At 45.4% G+C, this 25,915-nt stretch overlaps 2 protein-coding genes across 7 annotated transcripts; one reads left to right on the top strand and one right to left on the bottom strand.

Moving 5' to 3' along the window:
- Positions 1–293: 293 nt before the first annotated feature.
- On the bottom strand, positions 294–15,766 carry fgd6 (FYVE, RhoGEF and PH domain containing 6). Of its 3 annotated transcripts, none has more exons than XM_031859198.1 (21): positions 15,511–15,766; positions 11,899–13,969; positions 9,520–9,631; positions 8,721–8,788; positions 8,612–8,642; positions 6,515–6,666; positions 6,151–6,307; positions 5,830–5,917; positions 5,201–5,251; positions 5,055–5,113; positions 4,904–4,975; positions 4,384–4,452; positions 4,167–4,250; positions 3,906–3,985; positions 3,687–3,789; positions 3,458–3,601; positions 3,269–3,371; positions 2,788–2,882; positions 2,559–2,687; positions 2,315–2,463; positions 294–1,973 (listed from the first exon to the last, which is right to left on the bottom strand). In XM_031859198.1, the coding sequence occupies exons 1-21, from the start codon at positions 15,596–15,598 to the stop codon at positions 1,931–1,933; spliced, it is 3,948 nt and encodes a 1,315-aa protein (XP_031715058.1). In that variant the 5' UTR covers positions 15,599–15,766; the 3' UTR covers positions 294–1,930. The 3 variants fall into 3 exon arrangements, with proteins under 3 accessions (XP_031715058.1, XP_031715059.1, XP_031715060.1); XM_031859199.1 differs by having other exon boundaries at positions 11,908–13,969; positions 15,511–15,765; XM_031859200.1 differs by having other exon boundaries at positions 11,923–13,969; positions 15,511–15,765.
- A 409-nt stretch (positions 15,767–16,175) lies between these two features.
- Positions 16,176–25,585, top strand: vezt (vezatin, adherens junctions transmembrane protein). Of its 4 annotated transcripts, XM_031859234.1 has the most exons (13): positions 16,200–16,302; positions 16,563–16,680; positions 17,278–17,415; positions 19,441–19,530; positions 19,635–19,819; positions 20,164–20,448; positions 21,188–21,346; positions 21,486–21,633; positions 21,811–22,166; positions 22,843–23,036; positions 23,212–23,318; positions 23,429–23,636; positions 23,810–25,585. In XM_031859234.1, the coding sequence occupies exons 2-13, from the start codon at positions 16,675–16,677 to the stop codon at positions 24,349–24,351; spliced, it is 2,418 nt and encodes an 805-aa protein (XP_031715094.1). In that variant the 5' UTR covers positions 16,200–16,302; positions 16,563–16,674; the 3' UTR covers positions 24,352–25,585. The 4 variants fall into 4 exon arrangements, with proteins under 4 accessions (XP_031715092.1, XP_031715091.1, XP_031715094.1 ...); XM_031859232.1 differs by lacking the exon at positions 16,563–16,680 and having other exon boundaries at positions 16,176–16,302; positions 21,200–21,346; XM_031859231.1 differs by lacking the exon at positions 16,563–16,680 and having other exon boundaries at positions 16,176–16,302.
- The last annotated feature ends 330 nt before the right edge of the window (positions 25,586–25,915 follow it).

The raw sequence follows: 25,915 nt of genomic DNA, 5'->3' as shown, positions 1-25,915 counted from the left end.
TATACTTGTATGATATAATTTATGAAATGTATATACTATAGTAACAAAGTATAAGTACTATTTAAAAATGAACATACCGTTTATCTTTTCCATCTCTACATCCTTGTATATGTTTTTAATGTTCAACACTATGATAGTATACTGTTTATTTCTATTTCTTATCTCATGTTTATACCATTTTTATTTTATCTACACATTCAAGGACGATGCATTTAAATTAACACTGCTTTTCATCCTTTGAAGTAAAGAAACAGGAAATGAACACGAGATATATATATATATTTTATATTTATTTAATTAAAAACTGTTGCCTGACAGTTTAGAATCATTGTTTATAGAAGACTCTCTGATAGAGTAGATGTTTACACATGGTCACTGTTAATGTACAATCATGAAGAAATGCATGCTGGGTATAGCTCCCGACTAGCAGATTTATACCTCACCAACACACATCTGAACGAGAGGCACACATGAAATCGTATGACAGCAGCCGAAGAGCTCTACTGACAGAATTAACCGTTGTATTCCTTCACTATAAAAAGCAGGATTTGGGTTTCTCCCACTATAAAAGTTGCCATAACTGGGAAGTGCAACATACAGCAACCTAACCAAGAGGAAACAGACCTGATAAATGACTGTTTTTAAAAACTACAAACCTCCAGTACCCTGGCTAGAAAGTGAGTAGTCATGCAAACTGGATGCTTAAATTGTCCTTATTTAGTGAAGAATGTCAGACAGCACCTATATTATTGCAATTCATCTCAAAACAGGAGATATAAGGCACAACGTCTGCATAAACAAGCATCAAAATCCAAAATGTTTTCTTTCTTTTGAGCATTTCCTTAGAAATATAGTTTGTGCATACTTTCCACATTATTAAAAAAAATCCCCTTCATCTATAAGAAGTTTTCTTTTAAATTTAAAATAATAACTGATGGAAACATATTTCCTAACAAACCCTGACTCCCAAAATAAGCGGCAGCCTGTGCTTTTAAAACAATAAATCTTCCTATTTTATAAATATTAGCTCTTGGCTTTGATATAAAAAAAAGGTCAATGTTACTCTTTCATGTCCTTATACGCAGTTTTACCCATTAACCATTTCTAATGTGGCTTAACAGGCAAAACACATTTAAAAAACTGATTGTAAAATATCTACATTATTCATGACATTTCCAGTTTTCTCCAGGACATTATTTCTTCAACCCATCATTTAAATGTTTTGTATGTTAAATTGAAAAACGCAGGAGTAAAATCTCTTAACCAGAGAGATCAACTAAAAGAGCAGAACATCAACTTCCTGTTTCTCTGTAGAAGCCGGATTTTCACAGTAAAATCCCACCTAGTTACACGGTTAAACTCTTGAACAGACATCGGCGATACTTTGCATTTATAATTCAGGTGAGAAAATCTTACTAGTTTGAATATTTAACAATGTGTGTGTATTTTGTGACACAGAAATGACACAGTAGGTTTTAAACTAGCAAATATCAACCTGATCAAAAGAAGACGGCCAGTTTTGTATATTTTGTTTCACACAAAAAGTAATTCCTTCATCCGTTTGCAGTTAAAAGTAATTCCAAGACTTCCTCGGATATCCGAGAACTTTAAATATTCCCGACAACTGTTCTGTCTCACTTCCACAGACACGCTTCTGGACTTGACATGTGACCCACGGCTGCGACAAACGCTTAACTCTGACGTCTGCTGAGCATCAGTAGGTGTTGTTGGTACTGATGATATGTTTTAGAGTTCTTTGAGGGATAAGCAGTGTGTGTTTCTTTTGCAGTGAGTTTCTGTTTGAAGTAAACAGTCCATCCGGAGTCCTTCCTGAGCTGGTGACCGCTGACCTGAGATCGATCAGGGGTCGTGAGTTGTCTATCAACTGGCTCCGGGGCTGCCATGTGACTTCACTGCTGTAAAGCTGATATTACTGTTCAAGAATCATTGCCTCTTGGAAGGCTTCGATCCATCTAAAGACAAAAACACAAAACAGGGAACTTAGCCACCACTGTACAGCATACAGAATACATAGTAATGATCTCTATGTGGTAGTTCTCATTGTCAGTGGTGGAGTCCGCCATTCCCGTTTAGGATATACATTTAAATGCACTGTGGATTGACAGTAAACAGGGCAGCATGTAATTCAGCTTCACTGTTTCTTTCTCTTTACACAATATCAACAGCTAGTTTTCTGCTGTATTTCTGACAAAGTAGCTGCTCAATGAATACGGGTGTGTCGCCAAATCAGCGCAGACTGAAACATTACGGGACACCAACTGTAAGGCACCGTCTGCCATTTTAATTCAATTACCTCTGAGCGGTGGGGATGTCGTCGGCTTTAAAGATGTGAAACAGCGTATTTTTGTGATACAGCTTAAACTGCAGCTTCTGGGCCGGACCGTTCTTCTCCTCCCTCAGGAAAAAACCGAGCAAAGGCTGACTCTCCAACGCTGCAACGTCCTAAAAAGGGAGAAATAATTACTCAAGCAAAAAGGTAAAAAAATGAAAAGCCACACATAGTTCAGGAGAGCAACAAAAGCACACAGTGTGCGTACCTCGCTGGCAGCGTATGTGTACAGGACTTTGTTCTTAATGACAAACCACAGCCTCTTCCACTGCTTCTTGTAGCCTTTTGACCTGTTTAAGTAGCCGCTCATGGAGGAGTTCTCAGTGTTGGCGGACACCTGGAAAAACAGCATGAACAAAATAAAACACTTCGCAAACTTGATACATAAATAATGCAAAATAAATTACACGAATATAGTGTTAATTTATGTTCCTTGCCTCTTTTAGTGCAGCAGGAATCTTCTTCTGTTTCCTAGAGAAGGAGAAAGCTCCAGATTTGATCGGAGAAACTGATGTTGAAGCACAGCGGTCACCTAAAAAATGGGGGGAATAACGTCAATATAATAGATCAAAACCATATATTTTTACCACGATAAATAATCTATATTATCTTAAAGGACCAGTCTGATTATATTCTGTATTTTTGTTGTTGTCAATCTGTCAACAAATCCCATGAAAGATCAAAACCAACAATGCGTTTTTAAATCGTTAAAAACAGCTCACAGATAAATATTCATCTTTAAAAAGGCTTAATCATTTCCCAAAACAGATGGCCACTGTAGCTTTTATCTAACGTTACTCAAACAGGAGCAAATATTGCATTTTTTAGGGACTATTTTCAGCGGCGGATCAATCCATATTTATTGCTCTGGTGAGTATTTGTGGCAGCAGGACGGTGTATGTGTCCACGTTTACTTACTATTCTCCTGCAGTTTGGCAAAGCAGTGATCACACACTCGTGCCGGCTGGTTCTTCAAGTACTCCAGGTAGTACTTATTGGCAGAGCACGCCTGACACACCACCTGTCAGACACACGTGTAACTGCGATGAGAAGGGGGTTCATTCAACAATGTTTTGTAAGAGCAGCAGTAGTCGTAGTGGTACAGACCCTTCCACAGGCGCGACAGTGATGCCTCCTCCAGGTGAGGGTGAACTCACAGGTGCAGATCATGCACATGGTGGCCCTCAGGTCTGGGATCCAGATGGGAGCCTTTGAACCCAACGGGGCCCCGGTGTCGACAACGCCCTCCGCCTGGGTCGAGAGAGATTGGGGGTTAACATGGACACATTCAGGGAGAATTTATAACATGAACAAACACACAGAAGTTTAGTTTCACCTCCTCCTGACTTCGACTTGATATGAAGGTTATTTTCTTCTTCGTGTAGTCGTCTATGGCCTTGGCGATGGCCTCCAGCCACTCGTCTCTCTCTGTAGCTGAGCTGCAAGATACACCAGAACTCTCAGCAACAGTGAACAGAACAATCAATTCAATGTATAGATGTTTACAGCTCATTGTACGATATATTTCATGTAACTGTCAGATGTTAAGACTGACCTGGCAGACAGGATGAAAGAGCGCTCAACGCTCTCAATGTTCAGCTCGTTCTGATAGGCCTCCTGGCTCGGTTTACTCACCTGGAAGACACACCAGAAATCCATAAATAACAGATAACCACCAGGGATTGTGCACCATTTCAGATGAGCAACGTTCAAACTGTTGCTGCAAACTCAGCCTCATGTGTTTCAGTATACATGAAGAAAACAGTAAGAGGTGAAGCTCTAAAAGTAAAGAGGACCATCACAGCGTGTCTCTAACCTTCATCCCAGCTAGAGAGAGGACACTGTTGAGTTTATACTGGCCAGACTGGACCGGAGTGGTGTACATGAGAGCATCGTTGAACTGAGGGAAGCACAGACACAAGAAAACTTCAGAAACACACACAGATAATATAAAACTATATATATATATATATTTTTTTTTTTTTTAAGGCAGAACAACAGCATAACGTAAACTGGATTTAATTGTCGCTCACCAGAAAGAACATGCGAGGCTGCATGACTTTCCTGGACAGCTTCATTAGAGTGCCCTCCTTCAGAAACACCTGAAAATAAATGGGCTGCATTTAGAAAACACCTGCAGTCTGTGGAGCCCAGTGGCTAAACAACGACTTCTTAAGACTCAATCGATACGCGAAACAGAAGCACAGAGCAGCGTGATGTGATGGTGGGGTGATATCATCAGTCATACAGACTTAAACCACACATGAGTGTATTCTGATTCACAGAGAACCTGCAACATTAATAATGACGCTGCAAAAAATGATTAGCAAGAAACTGAAAGACGATTAAAACGAGGAGGGATCAAATTTAACGTCTTCTGATTTGTGGAGCACTGCTGTGGAGCAGTCATATTTGTTAAATATAGGCAAACTGGTATTTGTAAGTCTTCTGAGAGAATTTACACCTGTGTGAAAATTCTCCCCGCATGACAAACCGAACTGCAATCTGAACTTTGGTTTGTGAAAGAAGTTAGCAAACCCTTTTGAGACTTACCCGGCCTGGCTGAACGATCTCATGGTGACCGTTGAGACTGTACTGAATCTGCATCAGCTTCTGAAAGTTATCCTGTGAAACAGCATCAGAGGTGTGAGGAGAAGCACGAGGCTGAAGTAGACGTGAAGCTGTGTGTGGAATAAGGTCTCACCCCTTGTTTCATGATATCATTGGCGTGGTTGGCCACTTCTTTCACTATGCTGAGGGCCGCTGCATGGAGAGCAAAGATAAAACATCAGCTTTTAGCAAATGATGGTCCTGGTGGACACTGCGGGGGAGTTTAGTTCTTTATCTGACCTTGTGTGTCTTTATAGTCCTCTGAGTCTTCTGGAAGGTTCTTCAGATAATCTGAAAAAGAAGTTTCCATTTATTTTGAAACTAGCAACAAAGGCAAAAGGAGAGTCTGTCTGCCCGCGGCAATTTGCAAGATCCAACAAGTTATTTTATTACGTTTAAAATAACACCCGTATCACTTTGATAAGTATGTGTTTGAGAAAACACCTCATGTCCTAAAAAAAGCAAATAAAGTACATGCAATACATGTTTTGTAATACATTTTTTAAATGTGTACATTGTGCAGAATATGCTCGAGAAGAAACAGATCAATATCTGCTCTAGATTTAGATAAAAACAGATATTACAAACTTTCCTTTTCTCCTTCTCTGATGATATAAAATGTGAAATTCCTTATTTTCAGTGTGCAGTCAGCTTCCAATTTGCCTTGAAATTGTTTTGAATATTTGAAATCTGCTCTGCAGAATTGATCCCTTGCGTTAAAGCTTCTCAGGTGTTTATTACTGTTACTGTCCACTGGGTGCCAGTACGGTACCAAAACAAAGAAGGTTCATTCAGGTGCTGTCAATAAAGGAGCGCCATCACTCAGGAAACCCTTTGACCGTCAGTGAACAGTGAGTGTGTGTTTGTACCTGTGAGCAGCAGCTGGTACTGAGGGATCCTCTGCACTGGTTTCAGCAGGTAGTGTTTTAGAGCCAGACTGGCACATCTGGGACTCATCTGGGACAAAACAAACACGGAGCCGTCCAGTTTACTGTGAGAGATACGCGTCGTGTTTTCATGGCTGCTTCTGACAGCAGCACTTCTGGACTGAAGCTGAGCTGTATCACTTCATCTTTAAATGTTAGTTACAGTGAAGCAGTGAAGTGTTATATCAATAAGAAAAACATTACAACGTTCTCTGTAATAATTCCCAATAAAAGCAAATACCAAAACTGTATTTCCAGCTTTACCTCAAACTCTCTGACAACAGAGGCGAACGCTGCGTTTTTCCTGCACTGCTCGTCCAACAGAGCAACGTTGTTGTCAAACTGGCGGATGTAGGTGGAGTACATCTTCAGGTAAGGACCCTTCTGGACGAAGATGTCCGACAGTCTCTGGTGATCGCTCCTGTAACCAGACACACACAAACAGTTCCCTTCAGTCAGTGAACCGAGTCATTCAGTATAAAAGTAGTCGATGAAAAGGAAATCCAGCTGTTGTGTTCATTTATTTCATACTATTTAACACATCATAAGTCACTGAATCAGTAGCAACATCCCCCAGTGCATTATGGGAGCTGTTGTTCTTCTCCATGTGTGTTGGTTGTGTGTTTACCAGTGTGCCACTCGCTCCTCCAGCTCCCTCAGCAGGTCTCTGTTGAGCTGGTAGAGTTGTGGAAGGTAGTACAGGATCTGACTGAGGATCCGCTCCTCCACCACCGGCTTCCCATTCTGACGGGTAGCCTTTGCAACAGCATCTCGAAAGTCCTGCAGAGACACAGAGGGTGGATTCTGCATCATTATCACACACACACACACACACACACACACACACACACACACACACACACAGCTGTACAGGGTGGGTGACACGTGACAACATACTGTATTGCTGAACAGGAACACCTAGTTATCACCTCACGAAACTGCTGAAAATGATTTAATAATGCACAATTTTTTATCTAATCACCAACTCCACAGAATGTCTTGCTGATGTCATGCTGAACTTTTTGATATCAACATAACCAAAACACAAGACAAGCTAAGAAGTACAAATAGAAATAAAAATAAAAAACCTCAGCGAAGTAAAATATTATTACAGTTTCTTTTCTTGCATATGGACTCTTTGACACAAAGAACTGACAAACCACAAACCATTGAAGGCAGGTGCTGTTAGAAGACACTTCAGGGAGCGACATTTGCTTATGTTTTAAACTGACAAACCGCCGTCTAAATATTCACAAAACGGACATGAACGTTGGCAATAAATTACCTAAAAATGTCACCAACCCACGCACCCACCTGCACACACACTCAACACAACACACTGCACACGCACACAGGATTATCTAAGGTATGTGTGTCTGGAGGTCGTCTCTGTGGCCTGAGGAAGCAGCTGCTGTGCGGCCAGGCCGTCCGCAGAGAGAGGAGAATGCGATCTGACCTCTTTTCTTGGACGCCTCGCCCCCCCCAGCCATCCACGGGGCGACGTTTTCTACTAATCCCGCTCCAAAGCCACATCTGAGGCGGCCAAACAGGTGGACCCTCGACCCCTCTCAACCGGGATTCAGACCTACTACAGAGTCCGTCTTTGAGATATACATAAACACACGCTTCCCCGTCAAACGTTACCAACAAAACCTAAACAAAAGACATTCAAATGTGCTCTAATACATGAATAGTACTGACATTAGATGTCCGTGTGTACAGTAAAACATTCTCCATTCACTTCCCCTAAAAAGCTGACCTCATCTAGTCACATGGTTCCTGTTAGCCGTCATTCAAAACACAGGAACATGCAGCATTTGGCTTAATTTATCTTTCAGCAAAGCAAACACTGCAGACTCAAGGAACCCTGACAAGTCTGTTTTTAAATATATAATCTATCACTGCCAACTAAATCTACAAATTATCTCTTTTCAGTGCAGTAAAAGTCCCTTCTGAAATACTGTACTGTAGAGATAATCATTTTGTTACATTATACACGGGGAACTCACAAATAACCTCATGACACAGGATTAAAGTGTCCTTTTAAATACTTTACTTACTGTATATACTTAACTTATTTGCAATACTCAAGATCTCCGTTTTGATCTGTTTGCCGGCCATAGGCCGTAATTTTGGCTCTCACTTCCCTAACTTTGCACCGGGAATGATGGATATAAGGATGCATCAGTGGGCCACAGGTTCAATCACCATTGTGTTGCCTCATTTAGCGACAGTGACTCAAGAGACAGCTAGAACTTATCTAATATGAAATAAACTCTTTGGCGTTTGAACTCACCAAACAAACATCAACCGAGCCAAACAAAGCCTGTGACTCACTTATAGCATCTTTTTCTTGCACAATAACACACTCATACGACAGTGTTTCCCCGTGAAGAGACGGATCAAAGCGCCGCCTCCCTACTTGTGGCCGTGCGTTTACCTGCCCACTGCCGCCCACGGGGGAAACCACAACCCTCCAACGCTGCAACTTTAAAAAGCCTCAGCTGTGAAATAACGGCGTTATTCAACTCTGAGCGGGCCCTTAAGCAAACACAACACCGGCCAAGACCTCATTAATTCATATTCATCCCAGGGAAGAAGCTTTGAACACCATTCAAAACAATCACAGCGTTGGCGAGGGTAACAAAAACACTGAGATTTATTATGTTGGGCACTCTTCTTCCCTGTTCCTTTAATGCAACTCTTGGATAAATAAGACACTTACTATGTGAAGCAGCTTCAGGACATCCACGAATCTGAAACATGAGCAGAAATACATCCGTTAGACGACACACATATGGACGTTTTTAAGTGTTCACTCCAAAAGCACTCACACTTTCTCGGAGCTCATAATCTCCTGGGCGATGTGCACCACCTTCTTCCTCTTCATCTCATCCTCCTGCTGAAAGAGCACAAACACAAACAGTTCAGCAACACCACAGACACGCCACCGGTGACTGACCTCGACACAAACACACCGCTGCAAACTCACAGGCTCGCTGCAAACCACCATGATCACTGGGATCCCGTTTCACTCTGCAAAACCATCAGGATTGAGTTTACAGCCTACAAAACAACCCGAAAGTAGAGCGCCAACCCTCCTCCCTCTCTCCCCTCTCCCTGTGTCTTTCTGATGGTGTGTGTTGTTGAATGGTAATGGGGCGGTCTTTCAATGACTTAATTTGGACTGTGGCCTTGGCCTTGGCCCCCCCCCCCCCCCCCCCAGCTTGACTGAAATGTCCCACTGGTCCTATCGGAGCCTGTGTTTGTGATACCCTGACAGTATCACGGAGAGCGTTACACAGGAGAAAGAAAGAAAAAAAGAAACAGCTCATTGAGAGAGCTATTCCTGAACCTGTAGCCCTTCTGTGTTTGCTCACCATCCCCCCTTTCAACACACACACACACACACACACACACACACACACACACAGACCTTTGGAGAGCTGTGACGAACACACTTGGCAGCAAACGTGCACACAATCTCCAGTGGCTGCTGCGACAGTTCAGCTGTGACATGAGACACTCTGCCAGTTTTACATGATGTCATTTTTCCGTCCAAGTTTCTCTTTTTTTTTGTTTTTTATCATTTCTGAATAAATTTATAGTCGCTGCTGTGTAATGACTGATTACCTGTCGGTCTGCCACATCCAGGTGCTCCTTGCTCGAGGTGGAACTGTTGTCCTCTTCATCTGAACTGTGGATCTCCTCCTCCTCAGAGTGGACGTCCTGCCCCAGCCAGCCACTGCACACAGCAGACATTCAACACAACAAACGGAGATTAAATGACACACGAAGCAGAATTAAGTTTTCGGGATGAAGGGAAGGTCTGCGGACAAGAGTGAGTTGAGAAAAACACGCCCTGGGTAAATAAAAATTAAAGTTGTGTGCAAGAGGGGGACCTGATGATGAATTGGACTTAATCATTACTCACAAGAAGCACATGAGTCATTACAAGAGTGTGAAACTCATTAAGAGGTCTGGTACAATAGAAATCTATAACGATTAGAATAAAACCGCTTGTGTGAGATAAAACACAGAAAAGAAGGGCTTTAATACAGCAAGAAAAGCCTGTTATTTCGAATTCTTTGGCTCTGATAATCATGTGATATTGTGACCTAATTGTCTTATTGATGTCAGCCATACTGCCCGGTCCGTGTTAATATTGTTGTGTTTTAGGTGGGTCTATATCCATCATGTTTTTCTTTAAAGAGACCTTTATAAACCCTGCTGCTGGCTCCGCTCTACCCACAAGGCAAACAAGCACCAACATGTGTTTGTGTGTCACTAAATGTTTGGCTCTTTTTCTGTACAATTAAGCCGTCAGATTTGAAAGAAGGGTGAGTTAATGTGTTTTGATTTCGCCTCCATTGGCCCTGTCCTGCCGTCTCTCTTTCCTACACAACTCTCTGTAAAGAGGCTCGGCAAAAAAAGGGTGATGGCTCGGAATAAAAATCAGAAAAGGAAAGACTGGGACTCCAAACATTCTCACATTTCCTTTCACGCTCATCAGCAGTAGCCCGCTCTCTCCACTTCCTTGTTTTTCTTACGTGCCTCCGGACAGTTTCTTTTACCTAAATAGTAATACACACTCACTCTTCCTCTCTTATGCTTCCTCTATAGTGGAGCATTCCAACACACTGGATCCGGCACAGAGCGCCACTTGTTTACAGCCTGAGGCTACTTACATGAACTCAACGGGCTCAGATGCCTGGGAAACACTACACATTCACTCACTTCTCCCCTCGAGCACAGAAACACCCCGATAACTACTCGGATGCAAATCACACAGAATAAAGAAACAAGGTTCATCTCAGCTTGATGCCTCAGCGTGACTTAACGTGGCCTCGACTTCATCACTTGTAGCGCCATCGTCTGACAGAGGGAACAGGAAGCATAGCACTTATCATGGGAACGGCTTCTCATTACAATTTGTTGGCGGTGTCCCTTTTCACTTATTTGGACGATCGAATATTTGTTTGTCATTAACAGAGCAAAAGGCCAAAATTCTAAAGTTTTAGCTTCTTAAAGCAGCACCAATCAATGTTTTATATTTAAATGATTGTATTATTATAATTGTTATGTGAGCGGGTTAGTTGTAGCGACAACCTTTCAGAGAAGTATCACTCAAACTTACATCACTCTACAGAGTGTTTTAGCATCTTTCAGCTTTGTTTTGGTTTTAAAGAAGCCACTGTGCACTACCTGCCCAGCACTAACCGGTGAACAGAGAAAGTTAGCAACGAGCAAATGGACAAAGTGGAGCATTTAACAGATAAAGAGATATTTCCTGAAGGAGTTGGTGGAGACCACAAACAGAGCTAAAAGTAGAGTGAATATGGGACTCAAATTCACCAGATGGCCAGAGACGTGACTCCAAAAAAAGATCGTATTTGTTAATTTACTGGGATGAGAACAGAGCTCACTTCAGAGACACAGGAGGAGAAGAATGGAGTGATGAGGTTAGGAAGAGGCTAAACGCAGTGCGAGGGCGTGCAGGCCGAGGAGGAGGAGGAGGCCGGTGGTTGCTGGAGGTTTATTTTCCCTGTTCCAGAGAGCTGTGTGGCGTTTCTGCGATTCTCAGACATTTCCTGCCCTGGCCACCGAAAATAACCCACAGGAAGACAGGCCGACCTGTTGCACATCAATGCTCCATTCAAATCCAATGCCCCTGTTTCAAAGGTCAACTTTCACACACTTGAAAACACAAACCACGAATGTCACCTGTGCATCTAGTCGCACACGGCGGCTCCCACACTGAAGCTACCTGTCAAAATTACAGAGTGGCTGCAAGTGTTGTAGAGCGGCTCTGAACCTCACACACACACACACACACACTGTGTCTGTGTCTCTCTCCCTCTCTCTCTCTCTCTCTCTCTCTCTCTCTCTCACACACACACAACGTTCCAGGTATGAATCGACCACCTATCGCTTCCTTAAACTCATCTCTCTACTGCAATAGATTTTTAAATAATAATCATTAGTTGGACCCTTTACAAACTACTACTGTACCTCTCGTACTCATGCTCGTGGCACCTGTGATAGGGATCCTGCACTTCATAGATGTCTGAATCTGCTCCGTCGGGGTCATGTGACCAGCCCGGCCTCGCACTGTGAAACGGCAGGTTCATGTACTCTGGGATCTCCTCGTACAGGGGAACGTTCTCATACTCCACCGATTCCTCTACGTATTCTCCACGAACATCAGCCTCCACTATGCAGCTACTGGGCCGCTCCAGGCTTTTCCCCCCCGGGCTTGAGTCCACGCTGGTACAGTCCAGGGTCTGCCCTCCTTTGGCCAGCAGCTTTGGCAGCATCTTGACAGACAGCCGGAGCTCCAGCAGCTTCCTGAAAGAGAGGCTCCTCTTTTGGGAGTCGGCCCGGGTGGCCAGGTCGGCTGCAGAGAAGGACTGCGCCCTCTGCTTGACCCCCAGCGCCGGAGCTCGGCTCTTTGGCGGCACGCTGCTCCTGGTGGGCATCTGCCGGCTGAAGAAGGTCACGCAGGGCCGCGTGAACCGCCAGGCTGTTTTCTCCTGAGGGGGCGGGGGCAGCTCCCTCATCGGGGTGTTCGCATGTGGAGGTGCAGGAGGGCAGATGGAGGGCGGAGGGGGCGTCGGCAGGCTGTGTCTCTGAGGTTTTCTCGGTGGCGCCCTCGGTGACCGCTGATCCTCGGCAGAGAAGGCCTTCCTCGCGTTCGCCAGAAGAGGATGACAGCCGAGTTTGATCTGTTTGGGGAGGCTGTGAGTTATCGGGTAGCGCTCAAAGTCGCCGTACCCGTCCTCTTCATCCTCGTCCACGCGGTGCTCCACTCCCCCTTTTTTGTGGCTGTTGGAGTCCGCGTGCGAGAGCAAGACTAAGGAGTGGGAGGTGTTTTTGTTTAGAGAGGGGGGCATGCGGGCTAGTCTTTGAAGGCGAGGGGAGAGGGAGGTCTGCCGAAGAGGGGGGACCGGTGCGCTGGTCTCGTCATCTCCCAAACCTGAGTCTTTTTGGGGTAAAAGGTCATTACATGTGTCCCGTTTGAGCTCCTCGCCGTCCGAACCGAGAGACAGACCAGCTAGACTCAGTATCCCCTCATCCTCTCCCATCTCAAGCTCCTGTCTCTGTTCCTCCTCCACCTGATCCTGGGCACTGCCCTCCACGCCATCCTGCCTCACCAGGGCTGGCTTTTTAGGTTTGCGTGGGTGAGGGACTGGGAGAGGTTTGCTGGGGGCAGCGGGGACCTGCAGATCAGGGTGTAACCTGGTAGGAGATGCTTCGCTGCATTCTACCTGAAAGGACTGTGCAGACGATTCATGAGGAGGGACACCTGGGGAGACAATGATGCTGCCTGCAACATCACAGGTAGAGTCTGTGAAATCTGTGTTTTGGGCCTCAGTCTGTCCATTCGCTTTTGAAACATCAGGCTCAGCGACAGCACTTTCCTGATGTTTGACAGTCTCTGGAGCGTTCTGCTCCTCGGTCCTCTGTGTCTCTTTGTTGACCAATCCCCGATCCAGGTGTCTCTGTCTTTGAGGTTTGTCCCTGGGCTTCTTGCTAATCCCTCCACCTTCCCCCTTCTCTACAGCAACTCCCTCCTCTTGGTTTTCTGCTCTCTCGTGTGGCCTCGTCCCTGTGAATCCTTCTGTAGAAATCCCATTCTGCAACGGTTCCTTGTGCAAATCGCTGCCAATCTCAGTTGCATGTCCGTTTTCCAGACGCTGGCACTGGGAACAATCCTGGAGCCCACAGGAGCAGGTGGGAATTATGTAATCCGAGTTACGCTTGTTTGTCTCTGATAAAATCCCATTTTTGGAGTTAAGAAGTAAGAGGCTATCGCCTAAAGCTTCCTGCCGTTCCTGAGTTAGGATAAAGGGTTCACTGGGTTTGGGTGGCGGAGGTGTAACGGGGGGAGACGAGGCCGTGGATTTGGGAATGCAGGGTTTGGGGGCAACAGCCGGTTTAGTCCTCTTGAGAGTAGCAGTGGAGGGTTGGGAGATGACTGTAGACTGGGAGAGAAGACCTGGTTTAGGGGCGATGGGTGGGGGAGAGGGTTTGGTGGTGGCAGGGAGTTTAGGTTTGGGAGCTAATGGAGGCTTCTTCACACCTGCATGTAAAGAAGAGGGAGGATATTTACAGAGAAGTCAAACAACAATGTACTCACACTTCCTTTTAAATGCATCATGCAACACCGTCACATCACATGAAAGCATGCTCCATCCACACCTCCTCTAGTAAACGCACAGACAGCTGCAAACTCAAAGCTCGGGTCAAAAGGTCTCCAGAAGGTTCAGAACGACGGAAGGTTGGAATAATGTGTGAAATGAGGATTTATATAAGTAATGCAACTTTTACCACATCTGCTCAACCGTTTTGTAAAGTAATAATCTGATGAACGAGCAGCAAACACAAAGTAAATCTGGATTATTTCATTCAGATGCACAATGTATTGTTGTCAGATTGTAGTTAAACATAAGTATGTTGTATTGTATGTATTACAACTAGTACAATATTTACTGTAAGTACATTCTGATACTTTACTAATGTTTAAAGTAGATGATACACAGACAATGACTGATTCATTTGGTTAAATAAAGTTTAAATTGAAAAAAAACAGAGTCTCTACAATTAATAACAAGCTGTGAATTGACATTGTAGGCGATATTTTCCGCTCTCCTGGCTGAAACGTTTGGCTGTCCGACAACACGAGAAGTGGAGTCATCGAGCGGATGTTTCCGAAAAGGCCAACGACCAGAAACCGCTGTGACTCCCAGACATGCTGCTCTGCCTCTGCAGATAGAGCTCCAAACTCTGCTCAAACAGTATAAAGTCTTAAACACCAAAAACACCCACGTTATTGAACAGTTATTAACATGTTTACCAATCACTGACAGACACTTTTCAATTTGGCATACACCTTCTGTTTTGGTTCACCAAAAAAATGATTTTAAACTTCACCACGGATGGCGGAGACGACCAAGGGGAATCAAACCTAAAACGTGACTCAAATATCAAATTCTCTTTATATATTGGCCGAATTTGCCAGTGTATGCTAACGATGCCATGCAAGTTCATTAACTACATCTTCGGATATATAATGCAACTTAAAAACCGACTTAACAACCAACTACAACATTTTAGAGCGGAGTCTGGCCTCGCTATAAAAGTAACGCCAGATATATGGACGCGGAAACACAAACAACAATAACTCTTTTGCACATATCCCATTTCTCTAAGGATACACCTCTTCATCCAGGTAAACGTTACCTGTTTTATATCAGAAGCTAACACTGCAGCTTATAATCGAGTCTTGTTGCATCAACAGCAGGACAGATGTTTTAAGACAAAGGATTTAACCCCCTCCAGCTGGGACAGTAGCTTTAATATCAAACGTGAAAGGGACATTTTACATTGTGAGTTATGATGGAAGTTTTTTAGAAAGCACTCTAAATTGCAATCGAGCATGTGTCCTTCTTTTATATATTTTTGAAAGGTGTTATTAAGAAAAAACTACGCGTAATTACGCGTGGCTGCGTACAAAGAGGGTTGACGCTTATCGTCCGTTATAACGCATAGTTTTTTAATACAATTACACTTTAAGTATTTAGATTTTGCACAGCTAACTTTAAGTTAAACAAGAAAACAAACCTGTGCTCATGACTCCCGACTGGCTCCCTTCTCCATGAGTAAATTTACTTTCAATGGAATTGCGAGAAAATCTCCGTTTTCTCCTCATTCGACACCATAGTCAGTTTGAAACCCGCTCCAGGGAGAAAACAAGCAAATCCATCGCTGTCGCTCCTTATCTTGCCAGCGGATGCTCGGATAAAGTCTTTACGCGTGTTACTTTTCCCATTTTTCCCCAAAAAGTTTTCAGCCACGGTGCTTTTCCCAACAGTATCAAGTAGGACGCAACAAAACAATCAAATTCCGTTTATGCATTTCAAAACAAAAATAATTGTTGAAGAATTTCTGGTGCGGTTGTTGTAATCTGATGTAAAGCACGGAGTTAAGCATAAATATAGGTTCAGTTGTATGTTTTAAGTAAATATAAATGTAATTCAGATCGATTCCGTGATTCATATTTACAACAAACTGTTTAAAATAAATTCTAGTTATTTATTTTGAAGGGAACTTCCGGTTTCACACTGGCTGATTCTTGATAACTTTACACTCGATTTTTCCTAACGGTTGCTCCACTGTCCCTCGCGCCCACTTGGGGCGCTCTAACATTCATTCGTATGAGTTGCTCACGAGCAAACGACGAGCATTATGGGTATTGTAGTTTTAAGCGAAGTTTTCGCAAACCGGCTAACAACCAACTTCTCCAACGGCTGTTCCTGACTACTGTCGCCTACAACTTCAGAATGCAAACGCGGCTGTGTGTATAAATGGCGGTGAGCAATGACTGAGGAGTTTGACGAAGATGTGGTATTTGAGGTTTGTATTACAGCCGCTGTTTTTTTTATTTTTAATCGAAACTTATGGATGCTTTGTCATACCTAGACGTTCCCGAGTCATTAAGGGCAGCTAGCTTATACACAGATAGCTTACCGTGCTAGCAGCCATGCAGTGGCAGCCCAAAACAAATCCACATATTTATGCTGCTAACTGTGTTTCTGCCAAAAGGAGCTTTGTTGGTCACGAGAGGGAGCTGAGCTGTGCGCGCGCATTGTTGTGTGTTTCATCCTTATTATTAGACTGGTAGTTTCAGAGGTGGGGTGTGGAGGACCAGGTCCAATGCGACACACACACTCACACACACTCTATGTCTGACTGGTGACAACATCAGCTGCCACTTCGTGTGACAACATGCATGTGAGTAGCATTTAATTGTTTGATTGCCATCTAGGCATATAGTGTTATTATGATGGGTTAATTACATTAAACTGAGATGCACCAAATGCATGTTTTTTTATTTATTTCATGGCTGAGTCTGAGCTGTCTTTGTTCAGCATAAGAAACAGTGTTTATCCCTCTATGAGTAGGTTATTACATGAGGTCTTGTGCATGCATGTAGTCCAGTCTCCATGGTGCACGGAGAGGCTGAAAAAGACATTCCTGGCATCTGTACGAGTGATTTACAGATTCACATGTGAAGGCACTTAATAGCATTCTTCCCAGAGCAGAAAAGTAGTTTGCATGGAGGAAAGAAGTGAGAGAAAGGTAGAGAAAGAGGTAGTTGGAGAACCACACCAGTGAGGGCCTACGATAGACCGGTCGACAGTGTCGAAGGCTTTAGCTAAATCAATACGAAATGCTGGCAGGACAGGAAGGAGACAGCCAAGAAAGTGCTCCTCTAGACTGATGACCTAATCACCAAATTCTCTCCACAGGTCCTTCCATCTGGCAGTCTTGCTTCTCATCCGTCATTCCTCAACTACTGCATTCACCTGTCTTTCTTTCTCTCTGCAGAACTCTCCTCTTTTCCAGTACCTGCATGATCTAGGGCACACAGACTTTGAGGCATGTCCAACGGCATCACAGGAGGACGACTATGGCGGACAAGAGGGAGACCTCACCTCTCCCGACGAAGATCCAGGGAAGACTTCAGTGAGTGACTTTTTATAGACCACAATTCAAACAACTCCCCTGACCCGGGGCAGTGTGTGTGTTTGATTTGCGCAGTCAGACGGAAAGTAATTAATTTAACTATTGACTCCAAACAGCAACACAGTTTGGAGTTGAGTCGACCTGTGATTCACACAGACGAGTAGTGTGTCCGGGGAAGCTCGGGATCACATGACGGGAAGCAGTTTTGTTTGTTTTGTGCAGGAACTTTCCGTACGTGTCATGCTTCCTCTCTAGTACGCTGTTGTTCTAGGGAGTTCAGGAGGATGAGGGATTCGTGATGAGACAGGAAAGCGTTTGGGTCGTCCCTGTGTGACCGGCTTCCTGGAGCTCAGATAAAGTCAGAGCCGATGCAAAACACCGTGTCGATGTTGACAGACCACAGCTTGTCTTTCTTTACAATGGCAGTAAATGGTCTCCTAATCTTTGTACAGTATAGCTTTATGGGCTGCAGCTAATTATTATTTTAACTTTTGATTTATCAGTTACTTGTATAGTCTGTAAAATGTGACAAAACGGGCAAGAGACCAATACAAAAGATATTGCGTTCACGATGATATAAAAGAGAAAATCAGCAAATTCTCACATTTGAGAAGCTGGAACTAAAAGCATTGTTTTTCGTGGTGTAGGTAAAACCACAACTTGCTGTTTTCACTGTTAGACCTGCTGTCATATACAGCCGTCTGTGCTGAGTGTGTCCGTTCTCTCACTCGGTAGCGATCAGTCCAGTGTGTCTGGAGGCTGGAGTGTCGTCTGCGTGACACCGGGAGAATACTGATGAGCAGGAACAGCCGGTAGCAGGATGTGCTACGGTAGTGAGAGGACGGGCATCTGTGAGTTAATCCCAACGTGGTTTACATCATCTCTGCGGAACCACCGGGGGAGATTAGCCGCTTTGATGCTACGGAGAAGACGGAACAGGGGCTGTGGCCTACTTCAGGCTGACGACCAGACATGAAACTCAATCTCAAATCAGTAATCAATTCTACTGCAGACGAGTGACGCTTGTGCTTTACCCCCCAGAGAAGGGGTCAGCTCGCGGGCTGTCCGGTCTGAATCATTAACCCCTGCAGCACCACGCACGTCACGGGATGTTATGATGCTGGTTTACATCATTAACATTAACAGAAAAAAGTACAATAACATTATTAAAGCAAAGTATTTCACGGTCGCCACGAAACACTCTAAGCTGATTAGTGAATAAAAGATCCTAGTCATGATTAGGCATTACACAGTTTGGGATTTTATTTAGGCTCTTAAGCACTTGCAGGAAAAAATGTGCAACATTTTGAACAGCCTGAGGTTTGTTATGCATCCAAAATGTCAACACACTTTAAATTGTGAGGCGCCATGTAACTCTGGTTGTGAGTGGACGTCTCAGACTGTTTAGTCCACGGGGCAGAGACTCATAGAAAGCAAGAAATAAAACAGGTGTGTGTGTGTGTGTGTGTGTGTGTGTGTGTGTGTGTGTGTGTGTGGTCTCCAATGAAAGACGTACAAACTTGTCTCTTTTTCTGGAGCTTAATTAAAGAATCCTTCCTTTCCGTCTGTCAACCGTATATTTGAAAAGGATGAAAGCTTACGTTTTATTGATGCCAAAAATGTAAACATTCAGTCATAACGCCAAAATGAAAACTCAACAAACTGAAGTGGTTATGTGGTTTCTGTGCCACAACAGAGACCCGGGAGTGAGTGTTTTTACAAACACACATTGCACTTATTGTTGTCGCCTGAAAGAGTTTGTCTCCTGGGATACTCCCTTTGACCGTCGGAGTGCGTGCGTGTGTTTAAGTGCACACACTTGTTATTTACTGGTTGTGCTAGAAGATGCACACTAAAGTGACTGAAAGACTTCCAGGTGAATCATTTATGTATTTTCATCTGGAATGTGTTTCACTGATCCTCCGGGGTTGTACCAGGGCATAGCATAATAAAGAGCCCTGCATATCACTGGAACAGAGCTGTTACTTACTGATTTATAACCTTCCCCCTGTGTGTGACCTGCAGGGAGGACGCTTATGGAGACTGGCTGAAGCTTTGTGGAGATGGAGTCCGATTCACCAGGCGGCTGCGTCTCGTAAGATGGGCCAGCAGCTGGTAGGCAGAGTGGGAAACAGAAAGGAATGCTGGCACCAGCAACTTCACATTGTTTTATATTTTAAGGCATCCATTCTCTTCCATGTGTTTCTCTTTTCTTCCAGGACTGTGTGTTCGGCCAGTACTCGGTGAAGTGCATTCTGGACCAGGACGTGCTGTTGCAGGAGGACGTGGAGCTGATTGAGCTGTTAGACCCGAGTCTACTCACCCTCGGCTCGTCTGCTTCTGGCTCATCCACTCGAGCGAGCGTCCTGCCCAGACCCGGCCTCATAGCCAGGCCCTCCCTATGGTACGTTGTTAGGAAACAAGCACACAGATGTACAGGGGACGGGCAAAATACTTGGTTCGCCAAAGAATATAAAGCATTCCAATAAAACGCCAGCACAAACTGAAGCCATAGCCTCTAAAACAGTAGTAAAAGTAAAGATATAAAGTAAGGAATGTTCATTATTCATATTCATTACATTCTTGGTATTCTAGTGACACTACAAAGAAACTGTAACAGTACTTCCTGTGACTTGTGACCTGTAAATTGACTTTGACGTGTATAACTGATGGTTCTCGTCCCTGTATGGATCTAACCAGTTAACGGCCGCACTAAATCAGAATTCCTCCCTGTTGTCCATCACTCAGGGACCTGGCGGGGCTGGTGGGCCTGGCTGCAGTGCTGCTGGGTTTGTGCTCCGTGTCTGAGGGCCTGTGGTCGCTGGCCGCGGCCCCCTGGGGCCTGGTGCTGCTGGGCTGGCTGGGAATGAGGGGGGTCCTGCTGTGGAGGCGGGGCCGCATGCAGAGAGCCGTCCACTCGCGGGCCACGCAGCTACAGACTCTGGTCCACAACAGCAAGACTCTGACCGGGCTGTCTCGTAAAGCCCTGCGCCTGGTGCAGGAGACGGAGGTCATCTCCAGAGGGTTCACCCTGTAAGTGTGCTCGTCTTTACGTCTACATGTCACCCAATCACATCATGGTCATGTCTCCATCCTGCTCAGTTAATTTCTATTTCTAGCACCGTGTCAGTTACCTCCTGTAGGTGTTTTATTATTCATGGTAGCACTTGTTTTAAACCTCTTTTTGTCCGTGTGTGAGTTTAGCTTTGTCCATAAACCACACTAGCATTACACTTCAATCACTTAGTAAGTTAAGGGGGTAGTTTCGCTCTCTTGCCAGGAGTTAGATGAGCAGATCGATACCACTCATGTTTGTACAGTAAATATAAAGCCTGTAGCTGATTCGTTTAGCTTAGCATCAAGCCAGTAAACGGATAAACGGCGATCCTCGCTCTGTCCAAAGTCCTACCAGCACGGCCTTCTTACACCTCAGTTTTTAACTATTGAGCTTTAGAGGTGCTGCTAGATAGATGTTGACTGATTCCAGTCTTTGTGCTAAGCTAAGCTAACCAGCTGCAGCTTCATATTCACCACACAGACATGAGAGCTGTTGATCTTGTCCTGTAACTCCTGGTAAGAAAGAGATTAAGCGTGAACTATTCCTTTAATAGCATGTCGTATTGTCTTGTTTCCATTTATTCAGTTTGTTTGTTTTCGTCTCGTTTGTGTCGTCTTTAGTGATGTTGCGTTCAGTGTTTTGTGTGCCCCCCCCCCCCCCCCCCCCTGCCTCTTTGGGACGTCTCCACAGTTGTATCACATTTCACTTGTCAAGTTTGCTCGACAGGGTGAGTGCAGCCGGCTCCTTTAGCAGGGCGGGGCCGGGGGCGGTGCCACGCGGCCAGCAGCTGATCGGATTGAGGAAGGCCCTGTACCGGGCGCTCCGCACGGCCTTCAGAGCCTCGCGGAGAGCCACCTGTCACATGCTCAAGGCATATCCTTTACCTTGAGAGGAAGACTTCACATAGGAGTGTCCCGGACCTCTTTTGAAATAGGAAACAACTCACTATAAGTTAAGATGTATGTGAGTATTGTTATAATGGAAGAGTGATGTGTCCTTAACCCCTCTCAACGTTCCCTCTGAACTCTGAGATCGATAATGTGACCAACTATGTGTCCGCGGTGCCTCTGAAGGAGCTGGGGCTCGGCCTGGGGATCGAGCACCTGGGTGACGAGCAGGCTCAGGAGCTGACGGACGACTACAGCCTGCCTGCCCTGAAGGTAAGGCCGCTAGATAAGTTAACCAGCTGCTGGCGTTCGCCTCGAAAAGGGACGAAGACCTTCATCCACTTCTCCGCTGCAACAGCTGACAGCTAAAAAAAAAAGCCCCAAAACAAGAACAGGTTTCATGACGAAAGGCTTTAATGCGTAAATGTTTGTTGTTTTGTGCTCCTAAAGATGCTGTTCCAGCTGTGGGTGGGGCAAAGCTCCGAATGCTTCCGACGACTTGCTCTTCTCCTGTCACCCCGAAGAACAGAGGAGCCAGAAGTGGGCGGAGCCAGCGGGGACGCCTCCCCTCCTGCCGCCCTGCTGCACCGCTCCATCGCCGCCGTGACGGAGCCCCTCCATCGCGCTCTGGCCAGCTGCCTCTGCGAAGTGCAGCGCAGCTTCGACTTCCACCGACACTTTGAGACCCAGCTGAGGACGCCGGGCTCCGACGGGACGGGGAGAGTCAGGGAGAAATGCCGAGAGCTCAACACCCTGCACTCGTCCATCCGAAGCCTGCAGCTGCACCTCAAGGCCCTGCTCAGCGAGTGAGACACACACACACACACACACAATCCAGACTGCCCTCATTCTACACTTCCCATAATAGGAGATGAGACTTTAATGACCAGTGAGGGGAAACTGGGTCACTCCACCAGCAATAAACCTGGGAATATGGAAAAGAAACATATAAGTGGACATTAGATCATGAGGTCAAACATGAAAATATAATATATAATGTCAAAATGAGGGACATTTGTGCTTTTAATAATTGTCAGTGAAGCCATTGTTCCTCACTGATTTCCTTTATTAACGTCGGAGCACTCACAAAGAAGCTGATGGAGATTAAAAGAAACGGATTAGTTGGAGAAGGATTTGTAAATTCACCAACTGTGGAAACAGCACACAACGATATTAGTAAGATTACTCAGCATTCCATGTGTCCTGAATATAAAAGTGCCATTTACTTTATGCCTCGGCGTCAAAGTTTATTGTTATGAGCACACATTAAAGCCACAACAAGAAAGGGCAGTAGAGGTTTAAAGACCAGCAGGGACTCACAATTCTTACATTTGACCCCCGTTTCTGTCAGATTTCATGTTTAGGAAACTGATTAACATTTTCAAAGCCGAATGTAGCTTCAGTTTCTTTTGCCCTCTCCGATTCAGCGCGGCAACAGAGGATAATGTATTCATCCTCCTCTTCCGTCTCTGACATCGCTAGGATGATCATCCTGGAGGACGACCTGGAGAAACTGATGGTGTCCAAGGAACCCACGGAGTTGACACTCGAGGGCTACCAGGACCTCAGGGACCGGCTGCACCAGCTGCAGCCACACATGCAGGCCAGCTCGGGCTGCTGGGAGGACACCGTCGGCCAGGTGCAGCGCATGCTGAGACGGGTCAACGCCTGTCCAGGTGAGCTCAACACAAACAGACGGTGACACCCCCTTTAGTAGTATATTAGTTCCCATATTTACACAGGGCCTGTTTTTAGCACACTATTGACAGCCGTGGAGGAAGGAGCTCCTTCACATTGCGGGCAGTCAACACAGTGACCTCGCAATAACATCAGTCCACACCGTCTCTGCAGGTAATGCCGAGGGTCTGGAGCGGCGTGGTCCTCCGCCGCCCGAGATTCCTGCTCCTCCTCCGTCCTACCCGTTGATCCTGGACAGAGACTCTGTGCCAGAAGAGCTGGTAAGACGAACCATCCACCTGACAGCCCTGTGCTCCTTCACACCAAGACTCTCACCACAGTCAAGATTTCTGTCCCTAGTATGGCCTTCAAAGATGTGTCCTTTGACCAGGAGTGGGAGGCCTATGTGTCCGACTCGGACTCCGACGGCGAGAACAGAGGGTCTTGGTCCGACATCTTGTCACCGGAGGAACGGGAGCGGCAGCGGAGGGAGAGGGAGGAGTCCCGTCGCGTCCTGTCGGAGCTCAAAGCTGTGCTGGGCTTCCGTGCGTCAGAGGGGGAGAGGATGAAGAGGAAGCAGCTGCTCTTCAACGACCAAGGTCTGCACTGACCCGGGTCAACTCTCTCTCTGCTGTGATCATTCAAAGAGGAGCACATCCCAGTTTGGGCAACTTTGCTGACATTGTTTTTCATGTGTAGTCAAACTATACACACAATATATAATGTACTCTAAATGCAAAGCATTGAATAATATATTTCTTCGTTCTTGCAGCTGCTCCCTCGGCTCATGGTGAGAGTCCAGATACCGTCACGGAGCTGTTAGATGCTCCGACTTCTCTGGGATCAGCAGGAAGTGCCGATGAAGAAGGAACCCACTTTTCGGAGTGCTCTGCAGGAAACGAAGGGGAGGAAGGGGAAGGAGGAGGCGGCAGGGTGAGGCTTGACCCCTCAGCAGAGCCGGTGATGGAGTTCAGCTGTGGTTTGGAGGATTTGGGAGGAACTTCGGTGTGTGCAAGAGGAGGAGGAGGAGCGTCTGAGCTGCACCTATACGACGGCGTCCTGCAGGAGGAAGGGGAGGGCCAGAACGGTCTGGACTGCTGCCTGAAGCCCAAAGTCCCCGCCGTCTCTGTGATGGACAGGCTGACGGAGATCCACGGCTCGGAGGCTCTCAGCTTCAGCTCCGCCCTCGCTGCTCAAGTGGCGGCGCACTCACACTCGCTCATCACCATGGAGGAGCAGACGTTCGGTGATGACGAGGAGGAGGAGGAGGAGGATGGAGAGGAGAGCGACAGACGAACCGCCGAGAAGGACTGAAGTTGAACCCCGCTGCTTTAACCGACCGCTGAGCAGAGACTGTATTTATGTCTTATGTCTGGCTGTCTTTTATCGATGGGTCTGTGTTACATCTTAACTGTTTCTAGTGTGGAGGTATTTTCAAATTTACACCACTCTCTATTCCCCCGTCCGTCCATCCTACTGTACATTACTACCCACAGTTCTTACTGCTCGCTCGCTGTTAAAACTCAGGTACCAGAACCACTAAAGCAAAGAAGACCAGAATGTCTACAGTTCACTCGCTGACATCCACACAGTGAGTGTTGTTCTCAGTCGTTCAGCAGCTGTGGAAACAGGCGACAAGTGTAATAGGTTTCTTTGAGAATAAAATGGTTTTATTTGCAGTTTTCAAAACACTCCAATCTGAGTTATTGTCAGTTTTGGGCTGGAGGACTTGAGAAGTCGGGAGGAATAATGCTGAGATACAGCGGTAAGAGAGCATTTAAAAACGTTTCATCTCGAGACAACGAACAACAACTAAATGGAAGTTTCGGGGCTTTATGTAACGTACAGAGATGAGAGGACAGAGGCCACACCACAATGTAAAAGTTCTGCATTCAGAATTCAACTTAACCTAAATATTGCCAACAAAATGTAGTTGAAGTATTGAAAATATAATTACTCGTAAATCATAATTTCAGTAAGTATTTGTAAAAGAACAGGATTTCAGGAGCTCAAATTTGTACTTAAGAGCAGTAATTGAGTACATGTGCTGTCACACACACACACACACACAGTATGAGAGGGAGCTCTGCAAAAAGAGGAAGTAGAATGCTATTTTTACTATCGGGGTCTTTATTTTTGTCCGGCCCTTTCTGCGATTCCATCCCTCTACTTACTGTCTGACTGGACACAATGGGGGCCGGACGCATAGTGCACCGTACACAATATTACATAAACATACACAACCCTATTTGGAATGCAACACTATTGTATCTAAGAACTAATTCATGTAGACTGAAACGGCGTCTTTGTTTACAGGGGGATACTGTACGGACTGATCTGTGTGCTGCTGTGAGGGGTTGATTCTCTCTCGTGTGAGGGCAATCTATAACTTTATGTTTCATACGATGTTACTGTACGAGTCTATTCCCTCCCTCCTTCCTAGTCTGACTTGTCACCATGTCTGCCTTGTCCCGAGGTCTACCCCCTCCTGCATTCTCCAACGTGAAATAAAATACCCTTCTGGAAGAGTTTCGATGTATCCTGAAGTCTTTTCTGCCGCTCGTGTTTCAGAGGCTCTCACGGTCGGGGTAGAGGAACCGGTTTGATGAGTTACTTGATATGTTTTGTGTGTTTTTTTTGCACAATGGCTCCACTTTAAAGCCACCCCGGCCTTTGGAGACTTAGGCCCAATCTCCAGGCCGTCCCACTGTCAAATCAAAGAGTGTTTGAGTCTCTCGCAGACACTTTGAGCCCTTAGTGAACCCTTTCCATAAATCTGCATTTCTGCAGACTTTGCCCAAGGGAATTACCCAAAAGTAAAGTAAATAACAAAATATTATTTTGAGTAACCGGGTCATTGCTGTTGAGTCACACCAAA

The sequence above is a fragment of the Anarrhichthys ocellatus genome, unplaced genomic scaffold, assembly GCF_004355925.1.
Source record: "Anarrhichthys ocellatus isolate YVR2014 unplaced genomic scaffold, GSC_Weel_1.0 scaffold21, whole genome shotgun sequence".
Taxonomy (NCBI): Eukaryota; Metazoa; Chordata; class Actinopteri; order Perciformes; family Anarhichadidae; genus Anarrhichthys; species Anarrhichthys ocellatus.
The sequence above is the reverse complement of the archived record's forward strand: the minus strand, read 5'-3'. Positions and strand labels throughout refer to the sequence as shown.